General features: G+C 41.8%; 2 protein-coding genes and 2 pseudogenes across 2 annotated transcripts in view; 3 read left to right on the forward strand and 1 right to left on the reverse strand.

Moving 5' to 3' along the window:
* The window catches only part of LOC118124614, a 478,051-nt pseudogene that overhangs the window by 135,854 nt on the left and 324,322 nt on the right, over positions 1–17,875 (reverse strand).
* LOC124851132 (major histocompatibility complex class I-related gene protein-like) overlaps positions 1–17,875 on the forward strand; it is a 208,199-nt gene that overhangs the window by 62,314 nt on the left and 128,010 nt on the right. The window lies entirely within an intron of this gene.
* LOC118124654 overlaps positions 1–17,875 on the forward strand; it is a 247,630-nt pseudogene that overhangs the window by 34,270 nt on the left and 195,485 nt on the right.
* Positions 8,270–17,875, forward strand: part of LOC118124626 (major histocompatibility complex class I-related gene protein) — a 106,058-nt gene continuing 96,452 nt past the window's right edge. The window contains 12 exon segments of the mRNA XM_047344195.1: positions 8,270–8,491; positions 9,557–9,817; positions 12,641–12,736; positions 12,739–12,804; positions 12,807–12,914; positions 13,656–13,658; positions 13,912–13,941; positions 13,944–14,015; positions 14,018–14,044; positions 14,047–14,100; positions 14,103–14,201; positions 15,089–15,211. Of these exon segments, the coding sequence (XP_047200151.1) occupies positions 8,308–8,491; positions 9,557–9,817; positions 12,641–12,736; positions 12,739–12,804; positions 12,807–12,914; positions 13,656–13,658; positions 13,912–13,941; positions 13,944–14,015; positions 14,018–14,044; positions 14,047–14,100; positions 14,103–14,201; positions 15,089–15,211 (1,123 nt within the window). The 5' untranslated portion in view covers positions 8,270–8,307.

Genomic DNA, 17,875 nt, shown 5'->3' on the forward strand with positions numbered 1-17,875 from the left:
ACACACATTCACATACACACACTCTCTCACACTCACACACATAAACACGCACTCACAATCACACACACACATTACACTCACACACAAACACACAATCACATCGCACACACACACTAAACGCACTCACACATTAACACGCACTCACACATAAACACACACACACACCACACACACTCACAGTCACACACACATCACAATCACACGCACACACACAATCACACTCACACACACAATCACACACGCACATGCACACAGACATTTATTAATTTGATTGATCTAAAATATTTATAATTAATCAAACATGTGATCAATAGATTTTAATGATCAATATCAAGTAAAAATCTCAGATGTTGTGATGTTTAATAGAGTTTGTTGCTTACTTTTGATGAATTAAAAACAGTCACAGACATTTTCACTACTTTCTGATATTTTTCAGTTTAAACAAGTAATTGATTAATTTAAAAAATACATAATCAACAAGAATGATTAGTTTGAACCTTAAATATATAAAATAAACAGTAGAGCAACAGATGAACGTCCCTGTCTGACTACAGTGTGTCCACAAAGTAATAAACACAGCAGAGAATTACACGTTAGATTAGATTCACCCAAACACAGAGTCAAAGCCAGAAGACATTTATATACTGTAGTGCTGAAAAAGACATTTAACTTCTGACTTTGAGGGAGGCTAGTTAGATCTACAGAATATGTGTTGTTATTTATGAGTGAGATGAGAGAGATGTTTGGGCTTTGGTGGGTGTGTGTGTGTGTGTGTGTGTGTGTGTGTGTGTGTGTGTGTGTGTGTGTGTGTGTGTGTGTGTGTGTGTGTGCGTGAGAGAGGTGTGTGTGTCGTGTGAGGTGTGGGTGTGTGTGAGTGTGTGTGTGTGTGGATTGTGTGTGTCTGTCTCTGTGTGTGTGTGTCTCTGTGTGTGTGTGTGTGTGTGTGTGTGTGTGTGTGTGTGTGTGTGTGTGTGTGTGTGTGTGTGTGTGTCTGTCTCTGTGTGTGTCTGTTGTTTGTGTGTGTGTGGTGTGGTGTGTCTGTGTCTGTGTCTCTGTGTGTGTTTGTGTGTCTCTCTGTGTGTGAATGTGATAACAGCTCAGATCTCTGTCTCTCTCTCAGGTCTTCACATTCTCAGTACATGTCACGGATGTGAATGATGATGAGACTGGAGAAGTTAATGGTTATGATCAGTTTGGTTATGATGGAGAAGACTTCATATCATTGGACATGGAGACAGAGACGTGGATCGCTCCAACACCAAAGAGTGTCATCACCAAACTGAAGTGGGATCAGGATAAAGCTCGACTCGCAGATCAGAAGAACTACTACACCCAGGAGTGTCCTTCCTATCTGAAGAAGTTCCTGGAGCACGGGAGGAGCTCTCTGCTGAGAACAGGTGACATCACAGAACCTCCATCAACTTAATGTTCCTCTTTCTTTCTCTCTCTCTCCTCTCTCTCTCTCTCTCTCTCTCTCTTCTCCTCCTCTCTCTCTCTCTCTCTCTCTCTCTCTCTCTCTCTCTCTCTCTCTCTCTCTCTCTCTCTCTCTCTCTCTCTCTCTCTCTCTCTCTCTCTCTCTCTCTCTCTCTGCTCTTTTCATGCCTCCCGCTCTGGTGACACCTAGTGGCCGCAGGCATCATGCTCTCAGGTCGTCCGTCCCATTGCTCTGAACGGGATATCTCCAGAATGCTTTGAGGAATCTCCTCAAATTTGGTGCAAACATTCACTTTGACTCAAGGTTAACTCTGATTTTGAAGTCAAAGTCAGGTCACGTGCCCAAAAGTTATCATTTTGGAGCGGTCAGTCATCACACAAAGTATGTTTATGTTTTTTTTAACATGATATCGTAAGATCAGCTTCAGATTTGGTACAAACTTTCACATGGACTCAAAGATTGATTGGTTATTGATTAGATTTTGGTGCCTGGAGGTCAAAGGTCAAGGTCACAGTGACCTCATGTTACTGTGAATGTGACATAATAGGACTGCCCCTAGGGAACTTCATTACATCTGGTACAGTTCACTTGGAGTCACTGATGAATGGATTAGACCGGGTCCTCTGAAGGATGCCGCCCCTGATGAGACCCAGCCGAGTGTCCTCCTCCTCACTGCCCGACCGACCTGCACTCACTTTGCACTTAACAAAATACCAACATTAATCAGAAGTGATCAGGACCTGTCCACTGCATGAAGTTTACTTCATAAATATTGTCAATAAATACTGTGATATTACTTTACATCATATCGTCCACCCCAGTGTCTTTGCATCACTTCAGCCTCTGTCTCTCACTCATCTCACAGTTTGTTCACTTGTCTCGTATGAGTATTAACAGACATGACTAATGCAAAATAAATGGAATCAAACAGGAATGATATTATTAGTTTGCAATACATTATAATAACCAATAAACTGTCTTTCTTTTTCCTCCCCAGAGCTTCCCAGGATTTCTCTCCTCCAGAAGTCTCCCTCCTCTCAGTCAGCTGCCACGCTACAGGTTTCTCCGACAGTGTCATGTTGTTCTGGAGGAAAGACAGGGAGGAGCTTCATGAGGACGTGGACTCGGAGGTCCTCACGTGACCCAGGACCTTCCAGATGAGCGCTGACCTGAAGGTTTCATCAATCTCCTGAAGACTGGAGGAGGTACGACTGTGTGTTCCAGATCTCTGGTATGAAGGAGGACATCGTCACCAAACTGGACAAAGACTCAGTCCAGTCCAACAGAGTGGAGACTTGAACCAGTGATGACGCTGGGAAACACACATTTCATCTACAGTAACAGTCCTGCAGGTCATGTTGGCTGATGTGTAGCAGGAGAAGTTTTCTTTCATCCAATGTATATGAATAAATTGAGATCAGTGTTAAAGGGGGACACTAGTATCATTTTCCCACCAAGTTGATATGGTTCCTTGGTCTTATGAAAGTGTCTTTAACATACTTTGGTCAAAATACTCAAGGATTATTAGAGCAGCACCCTTTTTTGCCCTTTATAAGGCAGCCCTCCACAGAGCTGACCTGTTTTGACTGCCTGTTCGTTTTCCTAAATGCTAGCCAGAGCCAGCTCCCCCTCCCCCTCTCCCCCCACCATGATTTTAAATCTATATAAATTACATATTTTGTGTGGTATATTTATCAATATGCATCCCATACTTTGTATTCCCTTGTTGTCCTGGAGTTTTAATTTTTCCAATCACATAATTAACGTCCCTCTGCCCATCCTACAAGCACACAACAGAACGGGCAGAGAGAGAGAGAAGAGGTGGTAGGGCTAAGACCATCATTTACTCCCCGACCCCCGAAGCCGACATTCAAGGGAGATGCAACAACAAGCGGAGAAAGCAGAATCGGCCCCGGGCTGACCTTATATAACAGTCTATGGAGCTGACTGGCGCGGAGAAAATGCTCTCCCGTCCCAGTGAGCAGCCCGGGCGCTGCGTGCTGAGAACGGCGCGCTGCGCTGCCTCGCAGCGCACTCTCCGTTGTACTGCGTGGGTCAGTAACTACTGTAACCCGGCGAACTACTGTAACTTGCCCGAACTACTGTAACTCTGGCGGAATTTCTGATTCTCTTAGCGGAACTTCTGTACCCCGGCTACAGTATGTGTTGAACACTTCACGGAAGTCTCACACAGCTGGGTAGTGTGGAAGACCGCTGGCGGAGCGCAGCGCCGTTCTCAAGCGCGCCCAGGCCTGGCTGTCTGTGCACGGCGAGCATTTCTCGTGTCAGCCCCATAGACTGTATAGTGTCAGCCGCGATTCTGCTTTTCTCCGCTTTTGTTTTGCCTGCATCGTCGGAGGTTTGGGTTTTTACAGTGGTGCTGACTGCGTTGAAGTCTCCACACTGTTGGCTGGTAGCGCTGACACAAATTCCAGCTCACGACGGGGAGCGGCGGTCGGTGCCGAGCAGCTGCATGAGCTCTCCCGGTCCCAGCCAGACAAATGCCACATGTGAGTGAATGGCTGACCAGCGGAGAAATGTGGGTCGTGTGTGACCAGCGCTGCGTGCTTGAGGAGCGGCCTGGCGCTGCTCGCTGCCTCGGTGTACCGAAGTAGCGAGTGTGGGCGGACGGGGCCGGCGGGAGCCAAGACCATGTGGGAGACTTCCAGTGTATTGTTACGACACAATACTCCAGGAAGCGCGCAATCGAGTCAGCTTTCGCATGGCGTTTCTGACTTAGAGGAACTATAACTAAACAACGCTGTGTTTTTCCCAGGGTTTTTGGGTTGGTAGACATGCCAGATACCCACATTAACCTGTAGAAGTACTAATAAATGGAATTTGCATGCTATGTCCCTTAAACCAGTGCATGCCTCTTCATCATCATGTGACCCCTGAAAAATTAAGTTAGTTTAGTCGTGTCTGCAACAGTGTCTTTGAGGATTTTATTACTATTATTATTATCATTGATCAATTAGATTTGGTTAATGCTTATAAATGTTTAAATCTGGTCGTGATTGTATGATTTTTTATTCCATGAAGTGTTTATTGCAGGTCCTCAACTGGAGCCAGACTGATTATCATTGGTCAGATGTGAGCCTTTACAGACACACTGGGATTGTGTGGATGTTTGATATGAAAACTTTATTCTACTGCAGAATTAATGAAGCAGAAAAAACAAACAAATCTCTGCTCTTTACCTGGAGTAACAACAGACATTTAAGGGGACATTTTTCAGGCAGTTTATAACCATTTCAACCATTGACTGTAAAATAAAGATGGGTTGACATGGCGTCTCTCAGAGTGGAAATGGCCAAGCTGTCTGAAGTCGTGATTGATGCTTATAAAACAGGGTGAATGTCATGATTGGGACAGCTCATGATTGACTTAGCGCCATGATTGACAGAGCATGTGATCGGTGGGACTCGTTGCCGTGGCTCCATTCCTCCGTTCACTACTGCAGAGTCAAATGTGTGCAAGATGGCGTTCTTTTATCGGGATATTTTAGCTCATTTTCCAGGAATGTGGAGGAAGTGGAGACGGTCGTCTGTGTTTATTTCCATTAGTCTATGATTCAACATGTGAACATGATAGTCACTGTTAGGCCTTCACTTTTGTTTGTTGTAGAAGATGAGTCCATGAAATGATTTAGTTACTGGAAGTAAAGTTTAGGACAACCAGCGATAAGCACGGATGCAGTCATTATGTACAGAAAGAAACTGGTAAGTAGAAACCAATAGCAGGACAAACTCAATGTTTTGTAGTGTCTTTGTGTGTGTTTGTTGTGTCTCCAGGAGACAGATTGTGGTTCAGGAGATTTTTGTCCCAACCTGCTTCATCTGTTCAGGTTGTGATCTTCTTTTTTATTCCGCTCAACAGAGAAGCCCCACCAGCGTACCACCATCATCATCCGCTGCAGTGGTAAACAAGCGTCGTTCGCTTGTCATTGGACTCATCGTACAGGAGGAAGAAAGGTGAGAGACTCAAATACAGAAGCTTTGTCTAATATGTTTCTGGTGCTTTGTTTTTACTTTCTATTATTATCTCAGATCAAACTCTCATGAAACAAACTTCAGTTCCTCACACACCAACATCTGTTTCAAGAGCTGCAGTGGTTCACACAAAAGTTTTTCTAACTTCTGCACTCCGATGTTTATAAAAAGCTCTGCACACACAGCGTCCCAGCACACAAACAATTAAGTGACAGTATGTTGTCGATCGTTTGAGGAGGATGTCACGAGAGAAAACATGTTTGTAATTCTGTTGTGTTTTTACTGTAATAACTCGAAATCATTTGTATTTTCTTTTATTTTTCATTGTGTCCTCACCTCAAGTAAAACTTTCTCTACTTCTATTCTGTTTTTCTTTGCTTATTACTAACATGCTTTATGAGGACATCACACGTTTGCACAGCAGCTGAAAGTACTACATGTCCACAAATGTTCACTCAGGCCTTGTCTAAACTTCTGCCCATATTTGTTTCAATGGATACTGTCTCAATACTGTAAATACATAAAATACGTGGCTTTGTGGAACTGAACATTTCATTTTATTTATTTTTCTTCTTTGGGTTTATGGACGAGAAGCAGTGTCCACAGTCTCCCCTACGCTGGGAACTCATTGATTATTCATCACTCAAATCATAAACTGATATTCAGGGTCAGACATTGATTGAAATACAAACAACACAACTGACAAATATGAAAAATAAATGGTGGCGTCGATTAAATTTGATCTTTTAGTTAAAAATAAGAAATGTAATCTTCCCTCTGATAAATGTTTGTTTAAATATTGGTAAATCAAATGAGGATTATTACTTTTTCTTTACGAGTAGTAAACACATTTTCAAAACAATGAAAGTATCACAACACTGTTCACATGCAGTTAATTTAAAGATCATCGTAGTTACAGTTTTATATTCCTGGTGTTGGGGCATCCTTGTAAAATCATTTAAATAATACAAATCTAAATGTACATATATAGACACCAACACATCCACATCTTAGGGTCTGGAAATATAATCTGTCTCATGATTCCATAAATCTGTTGGTATGTGACTCACGAATCTCGCCTTGTTAACATTTACACTGCAAAAATTAAAAGGTTCGAACAGCGCAAAATTACTGAACTTATCTTTCGTAAGTTTAAAAACTTCACATTTTCTCAAAGCTGCGAGTTCTAGTGTCCCTGCTCGTCAGGCTCCAGAGGATTCAAGCAGTTTATTCCACATGCAGACGTGAAGTTGATCACCCTGAGCAGTGATGTTCTCCATATGAACATTTGAACACATTGATATCGTCTTGTTGACCACTCAGACACTTTACTGTACTCACTCAGTCACATTCACTCACTCAGTGTTTTTCTGTCACACGTCAATCACACACATTGTCCACGAAGCTGTCAGGGGTAGTTTTAGCATTCTGATTCTTGCTTATGGACACTTGGGCATGCGGACTGGAGTAGCTGGGGATCGAACCTGTGCTCCTCTGGTTAGTGGACGATCCGGTCTACCTCCTGAGCCACAGCCGCCAAAATATGCAGCTGCAGAACCAGAATTTCTGCCGTGTATTCAACCTAAACACTCACCTTTATGACGTTAGGTCACGTTTCCCCTGGTGAGACATGAGACGTGTCATATCACAAACGTACCATTTTGTGTTTTGCCAACATAACGTCAGCAACTTTACAAATTTAACTTAGTAAAGTTAGTTGAAGCAAATACGTTTACAAATCCATTAAATAATCTCTGTTGATTATATTTAGAAATCGCAGTAACACAGTTTCAAGTTTTCATTTTTACAGTGTAGAAACTGAACGTTGAGGCTCAATTTCTCTTCTTGTGTTTGTTTTTTATAGATAAATGTTACATGAAGCTGCTTTGCTGTTTCATTCCTTTTGTACTTCTGTTTTTAATAAAGTCTCTGATGTTCTGCCTCTTTGTGATTCAACGTGTAGAAAAGTTCAACACATCTGTGAAAGTTCAAATGTTCATTATTGTCCCGAAGAATAAACTAATGTGGATTTGACCTGTAAGAGCAGCAAGGAAAAAGCTATTTGGTCAAACCTGTGACTCTCAACAGGAAAACGACAAAGACATTTTACACATGACAAGAAAATGATTGTGGTGGTTTTATTATGAAGTAAATTCTCATGTTTGATTTGCTGCTGTCTTTAATAGTCTCATTATTATTATTATACAGTTGTTTTTTTAGTCGTGTGTAAAACCACTTTGTGATTGAGTGTGTTTTCATTATCAGACATGAGCAGATCCACTTATCTCTCGCTCACACTCACTCAGATCAGAGCGGTGCTTTGCTTCTTCCTGGGAAAACTGAAATATGCCCGGAAACTGATGACATCGGAACTGTGAAGGAATTAGTTAACCCCCCGCCCCACAGAGACACACTCACCTGGACAGGTCCATCACATACAGTCAAACCAGACAGCATACGGATGTGGGCCACTTCAGCCAATTATGTGGCCCTTCTGGTTTCCTTCTTGTTTCCCAAACAAAATGGATGTGATTCTAAAGTTGCCCACTTTTAAAACAATGGCACGAAACTAATTCAGGGTTTACTTGTGACCCACATGGCGAAAAGGAGCCGACCACCCAAGTGCCATCGTTCCCCACAGCACGTGGTCCAGATGTGGGATGTGAGGGACGTGGGTCAAATCTGGACCAAAACAGTTTTGCTGATAGTTCATACAGCTGATAACCACAAGTCATAACCATGAATGATCCTGTGGGCGTTAACCTCTGGTCTTTATTCTACACAAACACATCGTCACGAGCAGATCTTTACTTTCACTTTTCCTTTTCCCCAGATTTAAGTGACGTGGAGACTGATCCTAAATTCCCATTGGCTCAGAGGATGTCCCCGCCCCACAGTTTGTCCTCGTCTCACCTGGTTTTCGTCTCTTTTCTCCACAGTCCGTCTCTCTGTGGAGAAAAGAGCTCATCTACCTTCAGTCCAGCAAAGAGGAATACACCACCGCTCACCATGTTCACTGTACTGTCCCTGCTTCTACTGGCAGGAGCACACAGCGCGACGGCACGTGAGTTAAAGTCCACGTTTCTACTTTATTTTATTGTGTTTGGTCGATTTGAAGTGAAAGGAAAAATGCTCCATGTTTTTAAAAGACAAATGATTTCAGGTCTATTGTAATGTTTGATGTTTGGTTCCTTCGTTGCAGATTTGAGAAGTTTAGTAACGTTTCAAAGACATGATTTAAAAGTTCATGTTAGTGAATGTCATCGATCTCACGTAAGAAGGAAAGATTATATTCTATTTCTGAAAAGATAAACTGAACAGGGACTTTTCTTTCTTTGGATCCTGACCGTCATTTGATTTCTTACTTAAGGTCAGAACCATTAAGATCGACACGGTCCGAGCTGGTTCTGGACGATTCTGAAGCGAAAGAGTCCAACAGACTTCGATGAATCAAGAAACAGTGAAAAACGAAGCAACGTTTAAACTCAGCGATAAATCAAAGAGTTTCTTGTCTTGTGCACATTATTAACTTTATTATTTCAGACTTAGTTGTTCATGACGTGTCTCATGTTTCATGTTGGTTCATAAAAAGTTGTGAAGAAATAACAGGTTCAGTCTGTTGATATGAATCAAATATGTCAAATATGTCAAATATTTTCTGAGTCTAAACATTTAAAAAATAGTCAAGCCCTTCCTGTAACAATGTCCCACTTTGTTTTGTTCACTGGGTCCAGTATAAATGTATATGTGTATATATGGATAAATATATATTGATATATAAAGAGAGAGAAACCAACTATTTAAGGACTTTAAGAATAAAAGTCTCATCGAGTAACTGGAAATTGAAGTAGTTTTCACTTCACATTAAATATTCTGCAGTAGAAAATATTATTTTCTAATATTAAACATTTGAGTCGTTAGATTGAATCCATTTTTAAGACGTAGCAGAATATTCAAAGTAAAGAGAGTCTGGACTCTGGAGCAGACGTTTTATCTATGAATGTGTTTTTGTGTTTCTTTACCTCACAACAGCTGAAGTTGTCTTGAATGTGCTTCATGTCTTCTTGACTCTCAGTGATTTATAAAACAGTCTGAAAACTAAAGTCATGACTTGAACTTTTTCTTGCAGGGATTCACTCTCTGAAGTTTTTCCTCACTGGGTCCTCTCAAGTCTCAAACCTTCCAGAGTTTGTGGCTGTGTGTTTGGTTGATGAAGTTCAGCTAGGTCAGTATGACAGCAACACAAAGAAAGCAGAACCCAAACAGGACTGGATGTTAAACGCAACTGATTCACAGTTCTGGGAGAGTCAGACTCAGATTGCTTTGGGTGAACAGCATTTCTTCAAAGCCAGCATTGAAATGTTACAGGAACGCTTCAACCAAACTGGAGGTTTGTTTACATTTCACTCTCTAATAATAACACAACACACACACATACACACACACACTCTCAAACACATTCACACACTCTCTCACACTCACACACATAAACACGCACCCATTCATCACACACACACATATTACACTACACACCAAAACACAATCACACGCGCACGCCACACAAACGCACTCACACATTAACACACACACACTGCACACACACTCACAGTCACACACACACAATCACAGTCACACACAATCACACACACACATAAACACACACAAACACACGCCCACAATCACACATAAACACACACACACCTCGCACACATACACACACACACATGCAATCTCACCACACATAAACACACTCACACAATTATACACACACACACACACATACCACTACTCACACACACTCACTCACACGCATGAACACACACACAATCAAACGCACACTCACACAAACGCACACACACAATCACACTCACACACTTAAACACACAAACACACACACACAGACATTTTTTAATAATTTGATTTGATCCAAAATATTTACTAATTAATCAAACATGTGATCAATAGATTTTTAAATGATCAGAATTTTTTTTATCAAGTAAAAATCTCAAATGTTTTGTGATGTTTCTTAAATATTCGAGTTTGTTGCTTCTCGTACTTTTTGATGAATTAAAAACAGTCACAGACATTTTCACTACTTTCTGATACTTTCTTCAGTTTAAACAAGTAATTGATTAATTTAAAAAATACATAATCAACAAGAATGATTAGTTTGAACCTGAAATATATAAAATAAACAGTAGAGCAACAGATGAACGTCCCTGTGCTGACCACAGTGTGTCCACAAAGTAATAAACACAGCAGAGAATTACACGTTAGATCAGATTCACCCAAACACAGAGTCAAAGCCAGAAGACATTTATATACTGTAGTGCTGAAAAAGACATTTAACTTCTGACCTGATCAGCAGAAAATAATAAAGATCAACAACTGTGAATTAGTTGTTATCAGTAAACTCTGTGGAAGGATGTGTTGTGGGTCAGAGAAGAACTCATGAAACTCAGGAGCAGATCAGGGGCTGATCCAGGAACAGCTTTTATCTCTTTAGGTTTTTCAACGTTTTCCTTGATTTTCAGAGAGTAACTCGCGGATCTTGATGAAACAAATAGGACACGTTTAGGGGACTGATACTTATGAGTGACTGTTGGGCTTTGGTGGAGGTTTGTACTGTATGTGTGTGTGTGTGTGTGTGTGTGTGTGTGTGTGTGTGTGTGTGTGTGTTGTGCGTGTGTCTGTGTGCTTGAGTGTGTTTGTGTTTGTGAGTGTGTATCTGTGTGTGAGTGTGTTTGTGTGAGTGTGTGTGTGTGCATGTGTGTGAGTGTGTGTCTGTGTGTGAGTGACTGTGTTTGTGTCTGTGTGTGTGAGAGTGTGTGAGTGTGTGTGTATGTGAGTGTGAGTGTGTTTGTGTCTGTGTGCATAGAGTGTGTGTCTGTGTCTGTGTGCATGAGAGTGTGTGTGTGTATGTGAGTGTGAGTGTGTTTGTGTGTGTGTGTCTGTGTTCGAGTGTGTTTGTGTCTGTGTGCGTGAGTGTGAGTGTGAGTGTGAGTGAGTGTGTTTGTGGCTAGAGTGTGTGTGTGTCTGTGTGTGAGTGAGTGTGTGTGTGTGTGTATCTGTGTGTGAGTGTGTGTTGTGTGTGTGTGTCTGTGTTCGAGTGTGTTTGTGTCTGTGTGTGTGTGTATGTGAGTGTGAGTGTGTTTGTGTGTATGAGAGTGGCTGTGTCTGTGTGTGAGTGGTGTGTGTGTGTGTGTGTATGTGTGTGTGAGTGTGTGTGTGTGTGTGTTCTGTTGTGTGTGTGAGTGTGTTTGTGTGTGTGTGTGTGTCTGTGTTCGAGTGTGTCTGTGTCTGTGTGCATGAGAGTGTGTGTGTGTATGTGAGTGTGTGTGTTTGTGTGCATGAGAGTGTGTGTGTGTCTGTGTGTGAGTGAGGTGTGTGTGTGTGTATCTGTGTGTGAGTGTGTGTGTGTGTCTGTTTCGAGGTTTGTGTGTATGTGAGTGTGAGTGTGTTTGTGGCATGAGAGTGTGTGTGTCTGTGTGTGAGTGAGTGTGTGTGTGTGTGTGCATCTGTGTGAGTGTGTGTCTGTGTGCGTGAGAGTGTGTGTGTGAGTGTGTGTCTGTGTGTGAGTTTGTTTGTGTCTGTGTGCGGATGTGTGTTTCTCTGTGTGTGTGTCTGTGTGTATGTGTTTGTGTGTGAATATGTCTTTTCTCTCTGTGTGTGTGTGTGTTTGTGTCTGTGTGCGTGAGAGTGTGTGTGTGTGTGTGAGTGATGTGAGTGTGTTGTGGTCTGTGTTGTGTCTGTGTCTGTGTGCATGAGAGTGTGTGTGTGAGTGTGTGTCTGTGTGTGAGTTTGTGTGTGTCTGTGTGTGAGTTTGTTTGTGTCTGTGTGCGGATGTGTATGTTTCTCTGTGTGTGTGTGTCTGTGTGTGTGTGTGTGTGTGTGAGAGTGTGTGTCTGTGTCTGAGTGAGTGTGTGTGTGTGTGTGTGTGTGTGTGTGTGTGTGTGTGTGTGTGTGTGTGTGTGGTGTGAGTGTGTGTGTGAGTGTGTCTGTGTTCGAGTGTGTTTGTGTCTGTGTGCGTGAGTGAGTGTGTGTGTATGTGAGTGTGAGTGTGTTTGCTGTGTGCGTGTGTGTGTGTGTGTGTGTGTGTCTCTGTGTGTGTGTGTCTCTCTGTGTGTGTCTCTCTGTCTGTGTGTCTCTCTGTGTTGTCTCTGTGTGTGTGGTGAAGATGTGATAACAGCTCAGATCTCTGTCTCTCTCTCAGGTCTTCACATTTACCAGGTGATGACTGGATGTGAATGGGACGATGAGACTGGAGAAGTTAAAGGTTTTAATCAGCATGGTTATGATGGAGAAGACTTATCATTGACATGGAGACAGAGACGTGGATCGCTCCAACACCACAGAGTGTCATCACCAAACTGCAGTGGATCAGGATAAAGCTCGACTCGCATATCTTAAGAACTACTACACCCAGGAGTGTCCTTCCTTTCTGAAGATGTTCCTGGAGCACGGGAGGAGCTCTCTGCTGAGAACAGGTGACATCACAGAACCTCCATCAACTTAATGTTCCTCTTTCTTTCTCTGTGGCAGCGAACGAGAGAAATACACAGAAGCTGGGACTCAGTCTGCTCACTGTCTGTTATCATCGCTCTCTCTCTCTCTCTCTCTCTCTCTCTCTCTCTCTCTCTCTCTCTCTGCTCTTTTCATGCCTCCGCTCTGGAGACACCTAGTGGCCGCAGGCATCATGCTCTCGGGTCGTCCGTCCCATTGCTCTGAACACGATATCTCCAGAATGTCTTGAGGGAATTTCCTCAAATTTAGCACAAACATTCACTTTGACTCACAAATGACCTGAATACATGTTGGTGGACAAAGGTCAAAGGTCAAGGTCACGGTAGTCGCACAAAGTATGTTTATGTTTTTTTTAACATTATATTGTAAGATCAGCTTCAGATTTGGTACAAACTTTCACATGGACTCAAAGATTGATTGGTTATTGATTAGACTTTGGTGCCTGGAGGTCAAAGGTCAAGGTCACAGTGACCTCATGTTACTGTGAATGTGACATAATAGGACTGCCCTGGGAACTTATTACATCTGCACAGTTCACTTGGAGTCACTGATGAATGGATTAGACCGGTCCTCTGAAGGATGCCGCCCTGAATTGAGACCCAGCCGGAGTGTCCTCCTCTCACTGCCCGACTGACCTGCACTCACTTTGCACTTTAACAAAAATACCAACATTAATCAGAAGTGATCAGACCTGTCCACTACAGGAAGTTTACTTCATAAATACTGTGATATAAAACCTGTCAATAAATACTGTGATATTACTTTTACGCCATATCGTCCACCCCAGTGTCTTTGCATCACTTCAGCCTCTGTCTCTCACTCATCTCACAGTTTGTTCACTTGTCTCGTATATTAACAGACATGACTAATGCTAAATAAATGGAATCAAACAGGAATGATGTTATTAGTTTGCAATACATTATAATAACCCATAAACTGTCTTTCTTTTCCTCCCCAGAGTTCCCAGGATTTCTCTCCTCCAGAAGTCTCCTCCTCTCCAGTCAGCTGCTACGCTACAGGTTTCTACCCAACAGAGTCATGTTGTTCTGAGGAAAGACGGGAGGAGTTCATGAGGATCGTGACCTCGGAGAGGTCCTCCCAACCATGACGGGACCTTCCAGATGAGCGCTGACCTGAAGGTTTCATCAATCTCCCTGAAGACGGGAGGAGGACGACTGTGTGTTCCAGATCTCTGGTGAAGGAGGACATCGTCACCAAACTGGACAAAGACTCAGTCGAGTCCAACAGAGGTGAGACTTGAACCAGTGATGACGCTGGGAACACACATTTCATCTACAGTAACAGTCCTGCAGGTCATGTTGGCTGATGTGTAGGAGAAGTTTTCTTTCATCAATGTATATGAATAAATTTAGATCAGTGTTAAACCAGTGCATGTGCCCCCCCCTTCATCATCATGTGACCCTGAAAAATTAAGTTAGTTTCAATGTGTTTGCAACAGTGTCTGAGGATTTTATTACTATTAATATTATCATTGATCAATTAGATTTACACATTTATAAATGTTTAAATTGAATTGTATGATTGTATGATTTTATTCCATGAAGTGTTTCTGCAGGTCTCAACTAGAGCCAGACTGATTTATCATGGGTCAGATGTGAGCCTTTCACAGACATACTGGGATCAGGGTGGATGTTTGATGTTTGAAAACTTTTATTCTACAGAATTAATGAAGCAGAAAAAACAAACAAATCTCTCGTTCTTTACCTCGAGCAACAACAGACATTTAGGGACATTTCTTCAGGCAGTTTATAACCATTTCAACCATTGACTGTAAATAAAGATGGACGACATGACGGCTCCTCAGAAGTGAAGCCAAAGCGTCTCGGTCGCTGATTGATGCTATAAAAACAGGGTGAAATGTCATGATTGACAGCTCATGATTGACAGAGCATGTGTATCGGCGGGACCTCGTTACCGTGGCTCCATTCCTCCGTTCACTACTGCACAGAGTCCAAATGTGCAAGATGGCGGCGTTCGTATCTGGGATATTTTAGCTTCATTTCAGGAAAGTGGGAGGAAGTGGAGACGTGTCGTCTGTGTTTATTTCCATTAGTCTATGGTTTCAACATGTGAACATTATAGTCACTGTTAAGACTCGACTGCTGCTCTGTTGTAGAAGATGAGTCGATGAAAACAGAGAAGCCCACCGACGTGACCACCATCATCATCAGCACTGCAGTGGTCGCTCTCGCTGTCGTCAGCGCTGTCATTGGACTCATCGTGTACAGGAGGAAGAAAGGTGAGAGACCAACACAGAAGCTTTGTCCAATATGTTTCTGGTGTTTTGATTTTAGACTTTCTAATTAATGCTCGTTCAGATCAAACCTCACGAAACAAACTTCAGTTCCTCACACACCAACATCTGTTTCAAGAGCTGCAGGGTTCACACAAAGTTTTCTAACTTCCCTCTGCACCACAGACTGTTTATAAAAAGCTCTGCACACAGCGTGCAGCACACAAACAATAAAAAGTGACAGTATGTTGTCGATCGTTTGAGGAGGATCGCCACGAGAGAAAAACATGACACAATTCAGTTTGTGTTTTTACTGTAAAAACTGAAATCATTTGTATTTTCTTTTTATTTCAGCCCAATGTCCCTCACCTGGTAAGTAAAACTTCTATTTCTATTCTGTTTTCTTTTTATACTAACATGCTTTATGAGGACATCACGTCACGTTTGCACAGCAGCTGAAAGTACTAACATGTCCAGTTTTATAAAACACCCCCAACACCTCTTTGGTCCACTTTGTACTGGTCCACTTTGTACTGGTCCACTTTGTACTGGTCCACACCGGCGACAGTCAGGGAGGCGTTATGTTTTCAGGCTGTTCATCCGTTCGTCCCCATCTTGTGAACACGATATCTCAGGAATGCCTCGAGGGAATTTCTTTAAATTTGCCACAAATGTTCACTCAGGCCTTGTCTACACTACTGCCCATATTTATTTCAGTGGATATGAGGCTCCCCACAGGAACCTGACCCAGTGCAGGACTCTAGTAAACCCTCTGTAGATTAGATAGTGTTGATTTTGTGCTGAAGAGAGTTTTCAGGACGGTTCCCTGCAGTGTTGGTGGTTTGTAATAAAAGTGTCTGTTCAGAGGAGGATGGACTAACGATGTGTTTCTGACCTCACAGCTGGAACAGATCCAGTTTCCTTACAGCCGCTGAGATCAGGTGAACAAGGTCCTAATTCTCCAAGTGAGACGTCCTCCTGAACACAGTGAGTTGCTTCATCTGTTAAACAAAACTGCCTCAAACTAAGTGCAAAGTAACATATGTGTGATCATGTGTAAAACCTCTGTTTTAATTAGAAATAAAACAATCTGCTGAGAGCAAGGCACAGATCAGAAACCTTCACGTTAATAGGACAGATTAAATGTTGAATTAAAACTCAAATATCAGCAGTGACACAACAATTCAAATGTTAATAAACCCAATATTAAGGGCTTATCAATTTAAGATTAGTGTATTTTTTCTGAGTAAACTTTAATTTCACTGAGAGAATCATGGAAATATTAGGTCTCAATACTGTAAATACATAAAATACGTGGCTTTGTGGAACTGAACATTTCATTTTTATTTATTTTTTCTCTCTTTAGGTTTATGGACGAGAAGCAGTGTCACCACAGTCTCCCCCTTACGCTGGGAACTCATTGATTATTCATCACTCAAATCATAAACTGATATTCAGGGTCAGACATTGATTGAAATACAAACAACACAGCTGACAAATATGAAGAAAAAATGGTGGCGTCTATTAAATTTGATCTTTAGTTAAAAATAAGAAATGTAAACTTCCCAAATGAGGATTATTACTTTTCTTTACCTGAGGAAGTAAACAAATTTTCAAAAACAATGAAAGTATCACAACACTGTTCACATGCAGTTAATTTAAAGATCGCTCTTAGTTACAGTTTTATATTCCTGGTGTTGGGGCATCCTTGTAAAATCATTTAAATAATACAAATCTAAATGTACATATATAGACACCAACACATCCACATCTTAGGGTCTGGAAATATAATCTGTCTCATGATTCCATAAATCTGTTTGTATGTGACTCACGAATCTCGAGAACCGTTCATTTTATCAGCTTCACACTTGACCTGTGTGTTGTTAAGGGCCCAAGGAAGTGCAGTGTTGAATCTGGTGTGATTTGGACAAGTGATGCAATCAATGTTAATAGAATTCAAATAAACAGGCGACCAGAGCTCTGTAGCAGCTGCGGCTGGGACTCGTCAACGTGAGTGACTTTGTTGATCGGGACGACAACAGCTGATTCTCCAGTTGTGGTTCTGCAGACGGTCGAGCTTCACTGAGCTTTGAACAAACAGGAGAACGGCTCTTTGTGAGTCCAGCAGCAGCTCTTTATCTGTCGCTGCTCAGATTACTGCAGGTCACTTTGACAGTTTCACAAAGTTGTTCATCATCACTGTGGTGAATCGTGTTGATAATTCGACTCAGACACAAATCATCCAGTTAATGATTCAATTTCATTTTCCAGAAATATACTGATTCATGATTTATACCAAGTAACATCAAATTACACACAATGATGAGTTGTTGTCACACACGGACACACAACACGAGCATCAGTACAAAATTAGTTTTCCAGATGTGTAAATATTCAGATTTTATTTTATTTCTAATTTGGTCTGAACAAGAAATGAATTCATCAAGAGTTGCTTGTTTTGTTTTTGTTTGGTTATATTCATGCTTTGCTGTGTTCTTAACCTTTATTAGTTAATTTTAGTGGAGATTATAAAAGGGTTGTGGGATGTTTTAAGTATCTCATATGAAATGTTCTGTAAATATTTCCTGTTTTTAGGGACAAGGGACTTTTCTGTTTTAGCCTTGTTAACATTTACACTGCAAAAATGAAAAGGTTCAACGGGTAAGCAAA

Source organism: Hippoglossus stenolepis, chromosome 17 (assembly GCF_022539355.2).
Source record: "Hippoglossus stenolepis isolate QCI-W04-F060 chromosome 17, HSTE1.2, whole genome shotgun sequence".
In the NCBI taxonomy this organism is placed as follows: domain Eukaryota; kingdom Metazoa; phylum Chordata; class Actinopteri; order Pleuronectiformes; family Pleuronectidae; genus Hippoglossus; species Hippoglossus stenolepis.